The 15,134-nt window shown below is 37.7% G+C and overlaps 2 protein-coding genes across 2 annotated transcripts; both read right to left on the bottom strand.

Annotated features, from left to right (window-relative positions):
* Nucleotides 1-625: 625 nt before the first annotated feature.
* On the bottom strand, nt 626-5,885 carry LOC21403706 (ARF guanine-nucleotide exchange factor GNL2). Its single transcript, XM_024173895.1, has 3 exons — nt 5,334-5,885; nt 4,445-4,926; nt 626-3,713 (listed from the first exon to the last, which is right to left on the bottom strand). Exons 1-3 carry the CDS (start codon nt 5,883-5,885, stop codon nt 626-628), a joined length of 4,122 nt encoding a protein of 1,373 aa, XP_024029663.1.
* Nucleotides 5,886-7,103: 1,218 nt separating this feature from the next.
* LOC21403705 (DNA mismatch repair protein MSH7) lies at nt 7,104-14,708 on the bottom strand. The gene is made up of 17 exons (XM_024174066.1): nt 14,652-14,708; nt 13,641-14,154; nt 13,470-13,565; nt 13,296-13,351; nt 12,770-12,836; nt 12,371-12,466; nt 11,680-11,808; nt 11,551-11,584; nt 11,367-11,414; nt 10,837-11,036; nt 10,565-10,691; nt 10,201-10,478; nt 9,674-9,868; nt 8,761-9,174; nt 8,559-8,655; nt 7,956-8,083; nt 7,104-7,642 (listed from the first exon to the last, which is right to left on the bottom strand). Exons 1-17 carry the CDS (start codon nt 14,696-14,698, stop codon nt 7,166-7,168), a joined length of 3,003 nt encoding a protein of 1,000 aa, XP_024029834.1. The 5' UTR covers nt 14,699-14,708; the 3' UTR covers nt 7,104-7,165.
* Between the last annotated feature and the right edge of the window lie 426 nt (nt 14,709-15,134).

Raw genomic sequence — 15,134 nt, 5'->3', positions numbered from 1 at the left:
CCCTCTTAATTTTTATGTTATGGTTGTAATTTTTTGGGTTATAAAACCAATTTTACACTTTCGGAAACTGTCCATTGTAATTATCATGGTTGCTGGGTTTTTTTTCCACCAAGAAACCATGAAAAAGCTTATACGCAGTTATATTTATTGTCGTTACTTCTTTTACAGTGATTCTCTTCTTGTTCCTAATACAAAATGGAGAACGAAGGAATAAAAAAAGGACAAAAACCAAGAGATGACAGGGCAACAGAGAAATAATTATGGGACGAGACAAGTTAAGGTTTGTTAGGATAAAAGCAAAACTTTTATGATTACCTTGAATTAGATATTATGATTTGCCTACTCTATGAATCTTGTCTTAAAAGATTAGAGGATAGATTATTTGCGAGACCAAATGGAAAAAACAAAATATGCCAACTTGCAGTTTGTAATATATTCACCAAAAGCAAGAGTGTGGTACAAACACACCCATCATCACAAACATATACATACACTACAGTGAAACAGTTTGTATCACTTTGATGATTGTATTTGCATTTTGACATTTTACTTTAATCTTTAGGATGCTTTTGCATTAGCTAAAAAAAAAAAAAAAAAACTAGCTTTTCATTACATTTATGACTAATCAAAAACTTTCTTCAGGAAATAACTCCTCTTTGAGGGAAGGAGCAATCCACTGTATTTGGATATAAGTTATATCCCAAAGATCATCACCTTCCTTTGGCACCAAAATCTCCTTCTCCTTCATCTCTTTGATGATCTTTCTCAACAAGTCAGGCACTGTTTCAGGCAATTTCGACTCGCCATATTCGCCTAAATCAGCCTTCATATAAGTGTCCATTCTTCTCAAAACTCCCAACCAAAAAGTCCTGAAGCCAGGGCAGCTTGATATCTGCTTCACGTACCTCAAGTACACTTCTGTCAAAAACTCCATAGCAATCTTCAAAGTCCCTTCCATGCCTCTAGTTTCCCTCTCCGCGTTTTCCCTCCTCGAGTACTCCAACATCTTCTCGTTCAAGTCGTCTACCATCGCAAAGATCACGAGGTTGAAACAGTTGATGCAGTTGCTCGGTGTGAAATCGAGCTCTTCTGCTAGTTGGAAGCTCTTCTGAAGGGCCAAAACTGCATGGTTTCTTATCTCCTCTCGTCTAGCCAAGCAAGTCTTTCTAAGTGCCTCGCCTAGTTTGATGAACAAGTTCATGAAGAGATTGAGAGAATTACCATGTCCTTTGAAGTTGTTGTCCTCTAAGGAAGAGCTACTTGCACTGCTCGTGACACTGTAGCTGTTTTCAAGCTCTAAGCACTGTGTTTTGTACCATTGCACTAATTTACTAACCGAGTTTGCTAAAAGGTCAAGTATCTTGATGTTCTTTTCTAATGGACTGTTCCTTAGTGCAACAAAACTAAAGGCGCAATCAATGCAATAGGCGTAATTCAACTTGGAAACATGTGTTTCAGCAGATATTAACGTGATCAATGTCTCAACTCCTTGCTCATAGGTTTCAGAGTGGCGTCCCGTGATCGATAACAAGTGGAGAACCGACTTCCAACCAAGTTGGCTATTCAGATTTGCAGGGAACTCTATGAGAATTTTATTCACCGATTGTGTTATGAACGTGCAACAGGTGTCGAGGATTTCCTTTTCAAGCTTCCACATCAAGTTTATCGACTTGAAGATGAGCTCCTCGGGGGATTTTTCGGGTTGGTATGTCCCAAGGATTTTGAGGCATACCTTGAAGAGTCCTACAATGGCCTTCTCAGCAAATGGGATAGGGGAGAACATAGGAAACTGGGCGATTGCAAGGAAATGGTCATGAAAAGCAGGCCAAAAACTTTGGAATCTGTGTATGTTGGCCAAAGTAATGGCAATTATCAAGTCCCAACAGAAGCCAACAGTTTCCTCTTCCTCAACTGGTGTGCTAAACTTTTGGCCTTTCCCGGCAGCTGCAAAGATCAAAGAACGCCCAAGATTGATCAAAGCATCTTCATGCAAGCTTGAAGTGTTGCTGAATATATTCCCAATTCGACACTGTTTAATGATCTTCAGATTCTGCTCAAACTCACTTACACCTAGGGAAAGAGATTCTTCTATGCTCTCCATTGATAAAAAATGAGAGAACCTATTGATCATGCCAGAAGCCTGGCGGCTGCCAAATTTGGTTTCATTAGAAAGGAAGGTCGCACCAGACCCGGATGTTGTTGGGGAAGTAGCATCAAATTCGATAACAGATTGGGGAAGTAGCTTAAGCCTTTTGAGCTTCAACAAGCACTCAACTATGTTCTTCCAACCCCCTCGAATTGAGTTTGCAAAATTGTTTGCAATGGTGAAAACCGCGAGTGTGGCTATCTTAGGCTTCAAATCATGGCTGAAAGCGAAGAGGGTTTCTTCTGCTGAAGCATAAGGATTCAACAAAGTAGTGAATTTACAGAACGAGGCAAGAAGCTCGTCAAGGGTCTCTTCTAGTCCATATTGGGCTATTCTAGCTATGGAGAACAGTCCTTCAACGCATTCGTGGAGCAACTCTTCTTCATCAGCGTGCTCAAAAAATGCATAGAGAGATGCTACTGCCGGGCCTGCAATGCTAGAAAACATGTCTCTCCCTAATCGACGGTCGAAATTGCTTAAGCTAAAAGGTTGAACAGTTCTGGACCTGTTCATTAGCTCAATCCATCTGCTTGGATTCATTTCCACTGACTGACCCGACTGACTGAAAATGGTGATTGCATTGTTTGAAATGGAATTGAAAAGCTCAGAGAGATACTCTCTAGGAAGATCCTTCCCTCCATTGATTGCTCTATTGTTTCTGATGAACTCATCTTCTGTCATCTTCTTCTTCACTTGGGGATTGTGTTGGTCAGTGTTAAGCATTATCAGAGAGTAACAAAGAATTAAAACAGCATCTTTGCTTTCAAAGATGTCTTCAGTTTTTAGTTCATAAAATCTATCTGAAAATGCTTCGAGTATTCTTTGAATCTTCTGCGACTCTCCTGGTAACCGAAAACTCTCCAGATAATTTCTTAGAGCAGTGTCAAGAACCATGCCAGTGAATTCAAAAGTTTCAGTGAATTCTTTCAGGACTTGGATATGAAACTCATCAGGGTCGCCAAGATAGTCTCCAAGCATATTCTTATCCAATCCCGGGGTGTACCTAAAGAAGAAAGCATAGGATTTCGGATCGGGAGGATCAGGAGACAACTTGGAGAATTTCAAGTACTCTAAGCCCTTCTTCTCATCATGGTTAAAGTGGTAAGCAGCAATTAGTAACTTTCTTTTCTGTGCTCTGCTTAGCCTCAAAAAGTCAACCCAATTCATGGAATCATCACTTGGTTTGTCTTCCCAAAAGGGTATATACTCGGAAATCTCAATTGGGTATGGCTCAAAAGGGGTTGAATCATCTTCTCGGTCGATATTGTCTGCGATGTTGTTAATTATAACCATCAGTCCTTCAAAGGCTTGGATCTTTAAAGAGGTCAAAGGGCTACTCACTGGAAAAGAGTGCTTGCAAAGCAACTTTCCAATCTCCTCAAACACATTTCTGCAATGGGGATCACAGTCATAGTTCACATAAGTTTCGATTATGAACGTCGGATGTCTGCAGAAATTTATGATCCCTTCAAGTGAAACTTCCTGGAGTTGTAGTGGAACCCCTTGTGTTGTTGAAATTCTTAACAACACAAACCCAAAAAAGGCTTCTATTTGGAGACGAATGAACCTGCAAAAGAAAAAATAACTAATGAGTTTTTGTTGTAACTCTTAAGTCTCAAGAGAATTTCAAGAGCTAATAAAAAAAAAGGCTTATTGGCAATTTGTCAGAGACTCAAGTCTTTTGTAAAATTTTAGTGTCTCATCATTTATGTCCAGTCCAACTAATGTGCTTTTATTATGTAACATATAAAAACTACCCGTTAATCTTAGAACATCAAGATATACTCGTTTAATATTTTAAGATGATATAGTATGAAAAACTAATCAAATAAGAAATAAAAATACCAAAATTTGACAAAAGATTTGAGCCCCTTTGAACAAATGCCCATTTAACTTTTGCTCATTTTAGACTTTAGTCCCTGAATGAAGAGAAAAAAAAGAAAAAAAAACGGCATTTTGGTAGACATCCAACCGTTATCTCTGAGACAGTTTTAAGACGTCCAAATACCAAAATTAAAAATTTCAGAAACTATTAATCACAATCTAATAAAAGTTTTATGGGCATTTGTGTTATCCAAAAGTGGCAAATGTGATGAGAAGAATTCTATTGCAGGATATAAAAGTAAACCGTCGGTTTTTCATCAAGTTATGCTAAATTGTTATATCTCTCTTAACTAGATACGATGATGACTTAATCTGATAGTTTAGAACTATATCCTACCGGTAGAAAAGAATTCTTTTGTGCTAAAAATAATAAGCGAAAGAGAAAACTGAACTTTCTCAAACAGAATGTTGAACCTGCGAAGAAAGTGATAGGCATTCAGAACCGTGCAGCAAATCATGGACAAAACAAGCGGGCTCGAACAAGTCCCATAATGGATCAAATGGTGAAACAGATCATCTTGGACCATTCTCAAAAGCTTTGGGTGTCTCCCAATACCATCTCCACTCAATTCTACGGCGGAGTTTATCAAAACCAGAGCAAAAAACTGGATATCTTCCTCAGCAGTGCGCAATGTTGAGCCTTCTGTCTCCAACTGCTCAACCACATTCAGGAGAGAGCACAGGAAGTGAAAGATGTCGACCGCGCAGCGGATTCGGTACCGCGAATCCGTGTAGCCGTTGAGGTCGGCGTCTTCGACGTCGGTCTCAAAAGCCCCCTCTCCGTCCCGGGCCTCGATTTCCGGCAACTGAGAGAATATTATTTGGATTAGCTCGTGCATCGCGTACCTGGCGCTTCGCTGGAGCAAATCCCCGCGGCCTATGGATTGCTGAACCACCTGCATTTAAGGATGAAAATATCAGTATTGGCAAAGCTATCAGAAACCTTAAATGTACATAAAATAATAATGAATATATCTATATTGATGTTCATGTCGAAATAAAACAAAATCATTTTCTCAAAATATCACTGAATTTATCTCCATATTTTGCAAAAGAATTATGATAAAGTTTGTTAACTTTTTCTCGAATTATAAAGTGGTCAGTGCATATCTTGAACTTTAAAAAAAAAAAAAATCAAAGAATAAGACGAAAAATAACTATAAGTCGGAGAAATTTTTAAAATTTATCCAAAGGATAACTACGTTATATTAGAAATATTTAAGTTTCCTTTCAAAAATAAAAAGAAATTTTTTTTTCCATATTATGCTTGAGAATATTCATGGAGATTTGAATAAATCCTTGCCTGGAAGCATGTATTGACAATGATGCAAACATATTGATCGCTGAGAAGAGCCGAAGCGGGGTGGTGCATTGTCTCCGTAAGGACCTGCAAAATCTTCATCATCACGGCGTCTTCGAAGAACGGATCGGTTTTCTCCAAGCGGCAAGCGGTTATGGCCGCGACAACCGCGGAGATGGCCTGCCTCACGCCGGGGGTCTTCTCGTCGAAGACCCCGAGCTTGAGGATCTTGAGAAGGGCGGAGAGGGCGATGCCGGTGGCGGCGGCGGGGACGTCATCGCTCTGGATGACGTCGAGGAACGGGGAGAGGTAAATGAGGGGATCGACCGTTCGCCATTCTTGTTGGGGGTTGAAGACGAGGGCGCGGAGGGACTTGAGGGATTGGATGAGCGCGCTGTCGATGGTGTCATCCGCGGCGGTTGAGAGGTGGCCGTAGGAGTTGGGGTCGGAAGGACGGCGGATGACGGCCAGGACCGCGCCGACCTCGGTGTTGAGCATGCAAGAGAGGCTGAGTTCTTTCCTCTTGGACTTGGGAAGTTCATTGTGTTTATCCATGGAAGTGCATAGGATAGGAGGAAGGAAAGGAGGGAAAGAAATAAAACCGTTAGCGAGAAAGTTTGAAAAACAGTTAAAATAACCTACGTCGAACTTATATAGCTCTCCAAGAGAACTTTTTCTTTTTGTAAGTAAAAACTTCAGAAAATGTTTTGAGGACTTTTTTTTTTTTCTTTTTTACCCCCTTTTTTCTTCCGGAGTGAAAAATGGATATAAAATAGCCGGATTATCAGCTTAAGGAAGAGGCTATATTATTTTCTTAATTTTTTTTTCTTATAAATTGTTAAATCATTTTCTATGGTTAGGGACAGACATTTGAAGAATTCTACCACGATTTTCTCCTCAGTTTGTTCAGCTCCACTATGGCCTATGGGAGATGTTTTAAAGGAAAATTTTGGGAAATTATATTTACAACCCAGTCTTTTATTATGGCACCCCCTTCTTTAAAAACTACTTTTGTATTACAGTTATACCCTTGCACTCAAATGGACTTTATGTAATTTCAAAACAATTACACCCACAAAAGTAACGTGTTTTCCGTATTATCATTGGCGATATCCCACCAAAAAAAAAAAAAAATAGCGACAACCAATTTTGAAATCCAAACACAAAACTTAGATAAAATTTTGAATCCATCAAAACTGCAACTAATTTTTTTTTTCTGCCTCTTGCATCTGTTTGTCTTGTGTTTTTTTTTCCTGCCTATTGCAAGCAATGGAGGTGTGGGAGGGAGAGTAAAAATATAAAAATAATAATAATAATAATAATAATAATAATAAAAGGCAAGCAAGGGTGCATGGGTTCAAAATTGGAGAGAGTTGCTTGTTGCTGGAGACGGAGGGAAGAGAGAGAGAGAGAGAGAGAGAAAATAAAAAGGAAGAAGTTAGCCTAAAGAAAATTGGGTCAGAAAAGAACTGTCATCATTGTAGAACACTCATAGTTATGAAAAGGGTGCAACGTCCGTAGTTAAATTCACTTGATTCTTAAGTCTACTCTTATTTATGGCTGTGAAACCGTTCTCTGTTAGAATTTTCATGAGGACATGAGGAAGTGCATATTTGCTTTGTGGTTGGATATTTGCTTCTTTGTTATGTTTCTTCGCTGTTCTTTTCGTCATTTTACCAATTAAGGAGTGCCTTTATAGTTTTTGGGGGGTGTGAATAAAATTTTTCAAGAATTTTTTTAATCTAAATCTCTCTCTCTCTCTCTTAATATCACCATGAAAGCTCGAAAATTTATATTTTACATTAATCAAAAAAGCAAAACAAGTGCCTTTGTCTTTAGTTGCCTGATCTATAAGACCTCTTTATCTCATACCATAAGCAAAGCAATGAGTCGAAAACATCATCTTCTTCATCAGCACTACGATCTTCAATCCGTGAGAGAGCTATCAGACTTTTCAACAACTGCTCATGGAGACTGGAGAATTCTGACCTCACTTCACTAGACCTAAAACTATCTCCAATTGACCTTTTCATTACTTGGCTAGCCTTGGAAGCTGCTTTGACCACCTGCTCTGGAATTCCGGCCATGGTTGCCACTTGCAATCCATAGCTTTCCGGGCATGGCCCCGAGGCGAGGCGGTACAGAAAAACAAGTTCCTCGTTTTTGGAAAAACATTCTGAATTTGGCTTAAAACTGCAGGCCATGTGTTGGAGGGTGACATGCGGATGAGAAGCGAATTCCTTCGTGAGTGGGTGGTAGTGAGTTGCAAAGAGTAAGCGGCAGTTGACTTTTTCGATAAGATGGCGAAATACCTGAAAAATATGGACAGATAGTTAACGAGGGCGTGAAGTAGTTTTAAACATATGTTCAGAAATAAAAGCCATACAATTCCTTTTTCTTTTCCTTTTTATTTTACAGCCAAATACAAGCCATACAATTCCTTTTTCTTTTCCTTTTTATTTTACAGCCTGGAAACTACATGGTCATACAATCACACCAAGTTGAACGCTTAGATAACATTAACAATGGTGCCAAGCAATGTGTTATTTTCCCTTTTTAGCTACTACCATGATGTGTGTGTACATGCATCTAGCATTATATCACATATATAAGTGAGTATCTTACAGCATATGCTATGGCATATCCATCAAACGTGCTTGTTCCTCGACCCAATTCATCAAGAATCACCAAAGAATCTTGAGTGGCATTGTGAAGAACTGATGCTGTTTCTGTGCACTCAACGAAGAAGGTACCTAACAGAAACGGAGACTTTTCAAAATTGAATTATGGAATTCAAAATAGTTTAGGCATACAGACAGTTGAATTGTTATGCCCCAAAAAACTAATATCACTATGATGAGATCAAAATCTGCATCCAAAATAAGACTCATAAAATAAATCCTTTATCTAAAGTTGATCAGCTGCATTCAACAAATATTTTTAAACTTTTTAACAAGATGCATGATTATTTCTGAACCATCTCATAACCATACAATGAACAACAAAATGAGATCCCACCAGCACAAACTCCAAGGATGCAAGAACCTAATTCAAGCATACTGCACCCCCAGTCACCATGACCACTGCCACCAATCACCTGCTACCATTCTAGTGTGTCGGTACAAATAACATCAGTTCCTAGCCTCACTCCAAAGCCATCTCTGGATTGCTTATTAACTAACCAACTCAAAACAACAAACTACGTTTTCCAACCAAACAAGAACTTACTCTCGCCTGCCATGATTCGATCCGTTGCGCCAAGTCGTGTGAATATAATATCCACAAGTGAGAGAACACACGTTTCAGAAGGCACGTAACAGCCCAGCTGCAAGATCAAAGAGTTGAAATTAAAGATCAGCATGGTCAACGTTTCTAGTATATGCAAAAAGTGACCAAGCTAAATGGAGAAGATGCATAAAGAAAAAAGAACCTGAGCCAGTATTACAGTTAGACAGGTGGAACGCAGAAGTGTTGATTTACCACCCATGTTAGGTCCAGTCAAAAGCATAGTATGTGGATGATAATCATCTGTACCCTCACCAAGAACCACATCATTTGGGACAGGCACTCGTCCATTATCTCCAAAGGCATATGGATGCCACAGCCCTTTGATTTTAAGAACAGGACCTCTGGTCTTCTCACTAGAAGTCAGATTTTTCAGTCGAGGCACAATGACAGGTCTTGACATAGACCCACTCGAAGAACTAGCTGTAACTGCAAAGGATCTGAGCACATCAAGGCAGTTGATGGCATGAATAACTTCAGACCAGTCAGTCACTTTCTCAACAAATAGTTCAATCAGAATCGAGAGCAACTCTGAATCGTGTTCTGTTACATCATGATTCTGGGCATCAAAATCGAATATGGTGTCAGTAATGTGTAGAGGGATGCAAAAGCCAAAGTTGAAAACGTGCATTTATACCGATGCAGTTACAAACTAAAATCTGCACTAGTTAAGTATACCAATGTACTAAAACGGGGAAAAAATCATGCATTCCTTACTCAAACAGAAGAGAGTGGAAAGAAAAAAAGCCAACTTGCCAAAGAGACATCCTAACTTAAAAAACATTCTTTTTTGACAAAAAATTGGCATTTCACGGTACCATTTAGCTACAACTACTAAGGTTCCTGCTAAAGGCGATGGAACTTCTTTCAATAATACCTAATGGTACACATCTTACAGAAGTTAAAATGACAAACAATGTTAGGTTTCTAATAAACAGCAAGGGAACACGATGGAGGAGATACAGACCAACAGTGAAGGAGTTCTAATGTTAAGAAGAAAAAACAGAAAACTTAGTTTGGGTAGCACACAAAGAGATGATTAATCGGAAACAAAAGACCTGATAGTTTGGAAAGTCGCTGTCTATTGCTGCTTCAAATTGGGTAAGAAACTGACCAAGCCCATCATTTCCACTCAGCACTGGAAGCTTAAAAAGTTTTGACAAAAGAGCAAATGTACGTTTTTCCTTCTCTACAAGATGCAACAAGTCAAAGCCAGCACGGAGACCTTTCACTAGTGTTCCAAATACTTTAACCTTGACCACACGAAAAGATTTTATTAGTTACATATGAATAGTTGCATGAGAAACTGCACTTATCATCATGATATGGCATTAAAAGACGAGTAAATAAATAAAGAAAAGAGTGAAAGGATAAAAGGAAAAAAAGGAAGAAAAACTTGTGAGCTAATTTAGTGGCATTTTTAATAATTTGCAAAAACATGAAACTATACCATTTGGGTTATCTAATAGCATAAGGAGTAAAGCCTTTTTTTTTTTTTAAGGGAAGTAAGAATAATTCACTAAATGTATGTTTAGTTTCACTATCCCTTAGAAAGATATAGTTCTATAAGTAAAAGAAGACTTACTCTCTGCTTCAGCACTTTTTTCCCAACCACTGGCAGTGACAGAGCAACTGATGACTGAACACTAGCCCTAATCCGTCCAAGCAACCTTTCTATGTCTGGAACTTTGCGAAGATACTTAGAAACAAGTAACATGATTTCTGAATGTGCAAGTAGATCTTCAACAACATTAAGCCGACAATTAATTTCCTCAGCATCTTTTAATGGATGGCAGATCCACCTCCTCAAAAGCCGTTTACCAGATGATGTCACACAGTTATCAAGATATTTATACAATGTACCTATATATCCAATCAGCATTAAACCCGTAAGTGAAACATTAATATGAAATAAGTATGCTTGAAGCTAAATAATCACAGGCACTTACCTGATGGACCACCATCAGCATTGTTACTAAAGATCTCAAGATTTACTAGTGTCTGTCCATCCATTTTAAGGCAACCACTATAGACTTGGTAAGGTAATACATCGCCATTTCGTAGAACATCATCTAACTGCATGGAAACTATAAAACGTCAATAAAATTAATGGAGTAATCAGGAGTGAACAGGCAGAGCAGGGATTCTTTTAGGAACGATGAAAGGAGACCCGTGTAGTTTTCTGAGTGATTAAAGATAAAATCATAAGAAGCGAGCTTACCATCAATCTGGATAGATGAGTAACAAGTCCACCAAGAGCAGATAAGGTGACATCATGGTGGGTCTCATTGTCAAGTGCATGATTCCACAAACTAGAAGACCCCTTGAAGTATTTCTTCAACTGAATTAAGTTTCTCACTTCAGAAGCATCTGCGAAATCAGTAATTGGTTGCAGTGGAGTCAACTGTACAGCTGAAGACCCTGCGAGATTAAATCCAATTTGGCAAAACTAAAATAGGTTCAAAATATGTACTAAAAGTTACAGATTAACTGATTTGAGTTGTGTTTATTTAATAGATTGGCACTCAGATAAGCAGGTATCACAAGTGTTACTTAGCAAACAACATAAACATTCAAGTACATATTTTGCTATTAAAAGACGCTTAATTGTGCTCCAAGAAAATATATGTGCACGCAAAAGTATAAGATGTTTATTGTTGTCGTAAAACATTTTAACTTTATGCTACAGGTATTTTATGTGTCAACACCAAGCATTGCCAATTAGACAAAGTGGTGATGTGATTATATGACCTGTTAAAGAGTACTTTCTGAGTGTTTGTTGAACATCCTTGGACAGACCTGCAATAAATCAACTTTACATTTTCAATCATAATGAACCTTTCATGTAAACTTCAAAATGATACTCCAACAAACCAAGAAAGCGACGAAAGAGGAAAGAGATTTGGAGATGGGACAGAGGGACCAAAAAGTTCACCTCTACTTTCATATAAAACTTCTTTAGGTGACACCTGATATCAAATCCAAATAAGAGAGTCAAATTCAACTTCTTAAGCTTCAGTAACAGCGTAATAAGAAATTATACAGAACTGGTAAGAGAGCATACTTGCATCAACAAAGCCCCCAACCCAGCATGGGATACGTCATCTTTAATGGAACCAATCCAAAATTTTAAGGCAGCGCAATCAACAAAAGCAAACCCATAAACATTTGTTCCATTATCCAGCTCAATACCCTGAAATAAAATCAAATTCACAGAGTATTAGTTTTGACATCCCTTCATGGAACAACATTAGAAGATAGATAGCTCAAGATAAACTACATAATTAGAAGCAGATAAATGACAATATCTCCTCAAGCAGGACTAACTTTTCCATGAAAGTAACAGGGACTTGCTAGATACTTTTTCTTTTTTTTTTTTTTTTTTTTTTTTTCTTTTTTTTCCAAATGTTGAAATCGTGATAAAACTATAATGTAACTTAAAATCTACTTACAGAAAAATGTTTTGATAATCCCTTTTACTTATTGCCTACTAATTTAAAAAGAAGCTCTTCCTATCACAGCAATTTCCCAAGTATAGAGATAAAAGAGAGGATTAACTACAACATAATCCCTCTGGCTGTTAACTAGGCACTATAATAGAGCTTCCATCCAACACAATATAAGGGCAACCATTGCAAACTTGAAAGATTAAAATGCTAAGCAATTGATAAGAAGGTATCCAGAAGACGTTATTAGAACCCCAGATCTGAAAGTCACCTGCTCATAAATAGATAAAGATTACTAAGATAACAAACCTCTTTTATTGCAAGGAGATGAACTGCATCAGGTCCTATATTAGCATCGGTTACAGTTGAAGGGGAGGCCACCTGAACTAGTTTTCTTGATATAACCTGAGATCAGACATTATAATACAAACCTCAATAGTTATTTGGACACTGAAATTAAGTGCAACAATCTCGACTTGGCTTGGATTTGTTCAAATGTATTTAGTTTTCAGGGAGTTATAGCTACAAACTGTTATAAATATTTATTTCATTTCTCAAACATATGGCTAGTTTAAACTCTCTTTGACCACAACAAAAACAAAGTAAATGATTATATGTGGGAGCTAAGAACAAAGTATTAGAATTCATCATTTCAAACCTAATTAGAACCTTTGTACTATTGGATCTGCCCCGCTTATATAAACTTACAGAATTTGCACCTCTGGCTTTTGATTCACCCGATGTTTCCAATTGCTCGATTCGGCCAACTTTATACCTTCACAAATGTAGAAAAAAGTGACATACATGGCATGAAGTGAAGTAAAAATTAAATGATAATAATAATAATAAAATATGGCAGTCAATATCTCACAGGAAAACAATACACACACACACACACACATAAAACTGGCATCAAACGGAGATCAAAGAGCCCTCATGTAAATGCAGTGTATGGAACAATACATTCTTTTAAATTATTCTATTCCATTATTTTATCAAAAAGTATAGCACATTAAAAAAATCTACAAAGATTGTGGTTCCAGAAACTGATTTTGCACTCCTCGAAAGAGTTTTGTCAATAAGTTAATGACTCTTGGAAATTCAAACCAGTATCAACAGATAGTCAGAGTACGTAGTCTACTTGTAGCCACATAAAAGTAATTGCTTATCTCCTTGTTTGTCTCAAGTATGATGCAAATAGCTGTTTAAGTAAGCATATGATGCATTCTCTTACCCACGTGCAACCAGCTTTTGAACAGCGTCATCAACCCCACTTTCAGAGACACCAACCTGGTTAACAACATGAATATAATGCAAATTACATTAAAAAAAAAAAAAAAAAAACCAACGTTGAGAAGCTGGTAAAATGTAAGTAGTTTAACCAGACAACTTAATGCTTGACACTTACCTGTCGGCATTTTCCAACCCCACTGAATGTGAGTTTCCAATCAAGCTCCTTATGACCTATTTCAGCATCTAGTTCATAAAGCTCGTAAAATTTTCCCTGTATGTCACGGAGTTAAATAAGGGCAGTAGCATAAACAAAAGAATACAGAAGCTATTGGAAGCATTAACTAACCACTTTAAAGAAAAGCACGACATCCATATATTGGCATTTGACACTCCAATATTGTTTTTGTGATGCTGACATTTTCTTCAAAGCATCAGGAGGTATATAAAGTGTTGTATTGTCGAAAAGAGGATTATCAGGCTTCCTCCCATTAGCATCTCTGATTCGAGATGGATCAAGCCACTCAAATTTGCTAGCAGTGTCAGATACTTGCCCATGATTATTCTTAGAGGGTGTTGGTTCCTCTAAGAGTTTCAATTTTTTGCTAGAACCTAGCAATGATCCGCCATACTTATCCTCAGACTTTGGACCACCCTCTTGAATCCTTTTTAACCGTGGAACAAGACGCTGTGCTCCTGGTGTTTCTGGCCCGAGGATATCATCTTCACTATCAACATGAATGACACAACTTTGATCAACTTTCCCTTTGGGTATCATAGTGTCATTCTCTCTAGAACGCTGAGAACTCACTTCTCGTTTACACAATTGCTTGGGCTCAATAGACTTTTCAGAAGGCACATTCCTGGAAATACCACATGAATAACAATACATTTCAAAATGTGAATTCCATATGGAGATAATACATATCAGAGAGTCCGATCCCGTTGTACATGCCAGGATCTTATGATACGGATAAAAATTCACTTAACCAATAACAAAACTACTGTATTTCTTGTTTTCATTTTTTTCCCTCTCTTAGATAAGCAATAACTGACAAACTCTAGTTACAAAATTTAGAGTAGTTGAGACTTGGGAATAGAATTGAAAATATTGCGAAGTGGAAATGATTCAATGCTTGAAAATCAACTTGAATCATGTAGTATTTGCGTTCAAAATTTCCAATGCAGGCAATTTCAGAGATTGTTTTCACCAACGCCATTATCAGGATTTCAATTTTCAGCATAAATTGCTTTTGATAATCCTCATTTCTATCTTGAACAGCAGTCGAATAGTAAGTAAAGCAACACTGGAAAACTACACAGTGAAACCCTAATGTATCTATCGTGCAAAAATCTTTACCTCTCGGAGGCCTTTTCTCTGTCACCGGGCTTCGCGAACTTATGCATGATGCTCGAGAACAACTTATGCCAGGATCTTATGATACGGATAAAAATTCACTTAACCAATAACAAAACTACTGTATTTCTTGTTTTCATTTTTTTCCCTCTCTTAGATAAGCAATAACTGACAAACTCTAGTTACAAAATTTAGAGTAGTTGAGACTTGGGAATAGAATTGAAAATATTGCGAAGTGGAAATGATTCAATGCTTGAAAATCAACTTGAATCATGTAGTATTTGCGTTCAAAATTTCCAATGCAGGCAATTTCAGAGATTGTTTTCACCAACGCCATTATCAGGATTTCAATTTTCAGCATAAATTGCTTTTGATAATCCTCATTTCTATCTTGAACAGCAGTCGAATAGTAAGTAAAGCAACACTGGAAAACTACACAGTGAAACCCTAATGTATCTATCGTGCAAAAATCTTTACCTCTCGGAG

Source organism: Morus notabilis, unplaced genomic scaffold, assembly GCF_000414095.1.
Source record: "Morus notabilis unplaced genomic scaffold, ASM41409v2 Scaffold625, whole genome shotgun sequence".
In the NCBI taxonomy this organism is placed as follows: Eukaryota; Viridiplantae; Streptophyta; class Magnoliopsida; order Rosales; family Moraceae; genus Morus; species Morus notabilis.
This window is presented reverse-complemented; position numbering and strand designations above follow the sequence as displayed.

Bases quoted from the DNA above. Each gene is read 5' to 3' on its own strand.
- LOC21403706 (XM_024173895.1), bottom strand. From the start codon at position 5,885: ATGGATAAACACAATGAACTTCCCAAGTCCAAGAGGAAAGAACTCAGC. The intron at 4,927-5,333 runs GCAAGGATTTAT...CCTTAAATGCAG, and splicing joins TTGTCAATACATGCTTCCAG to GTGGTTCAGCAATCCATAGG. The intron at 3,714-4,444 runs GTTCAACATTCT...TTTCTTTTGCAG, and splicing joins GCCTATCACTTTCTTCGCAG to GTTCATTCGTCTCCAAATAG.
- LOC21403705 (XM_024174066.1), bottom strand. From the start codon at position 14,698: ATGCATAAGTTCGCGAAGCCCGGTGACAGAGAAAAGGCCTCCGAGAG. The intron at 10,692-10,836 runs GTAAGCTCGCTT...GTTTCCATGCAG, and splicing joins CTCATCTATCCAGATTGATG to TTAGATGATGTTCTACGAAA. The intron at 10,479-10,564 runs GTAAGTGCCTGT...TTGGATATATAG, and splicing joins TGCTGATGGTGGTCCATCAG to GTACATTGTATAAATATCTT.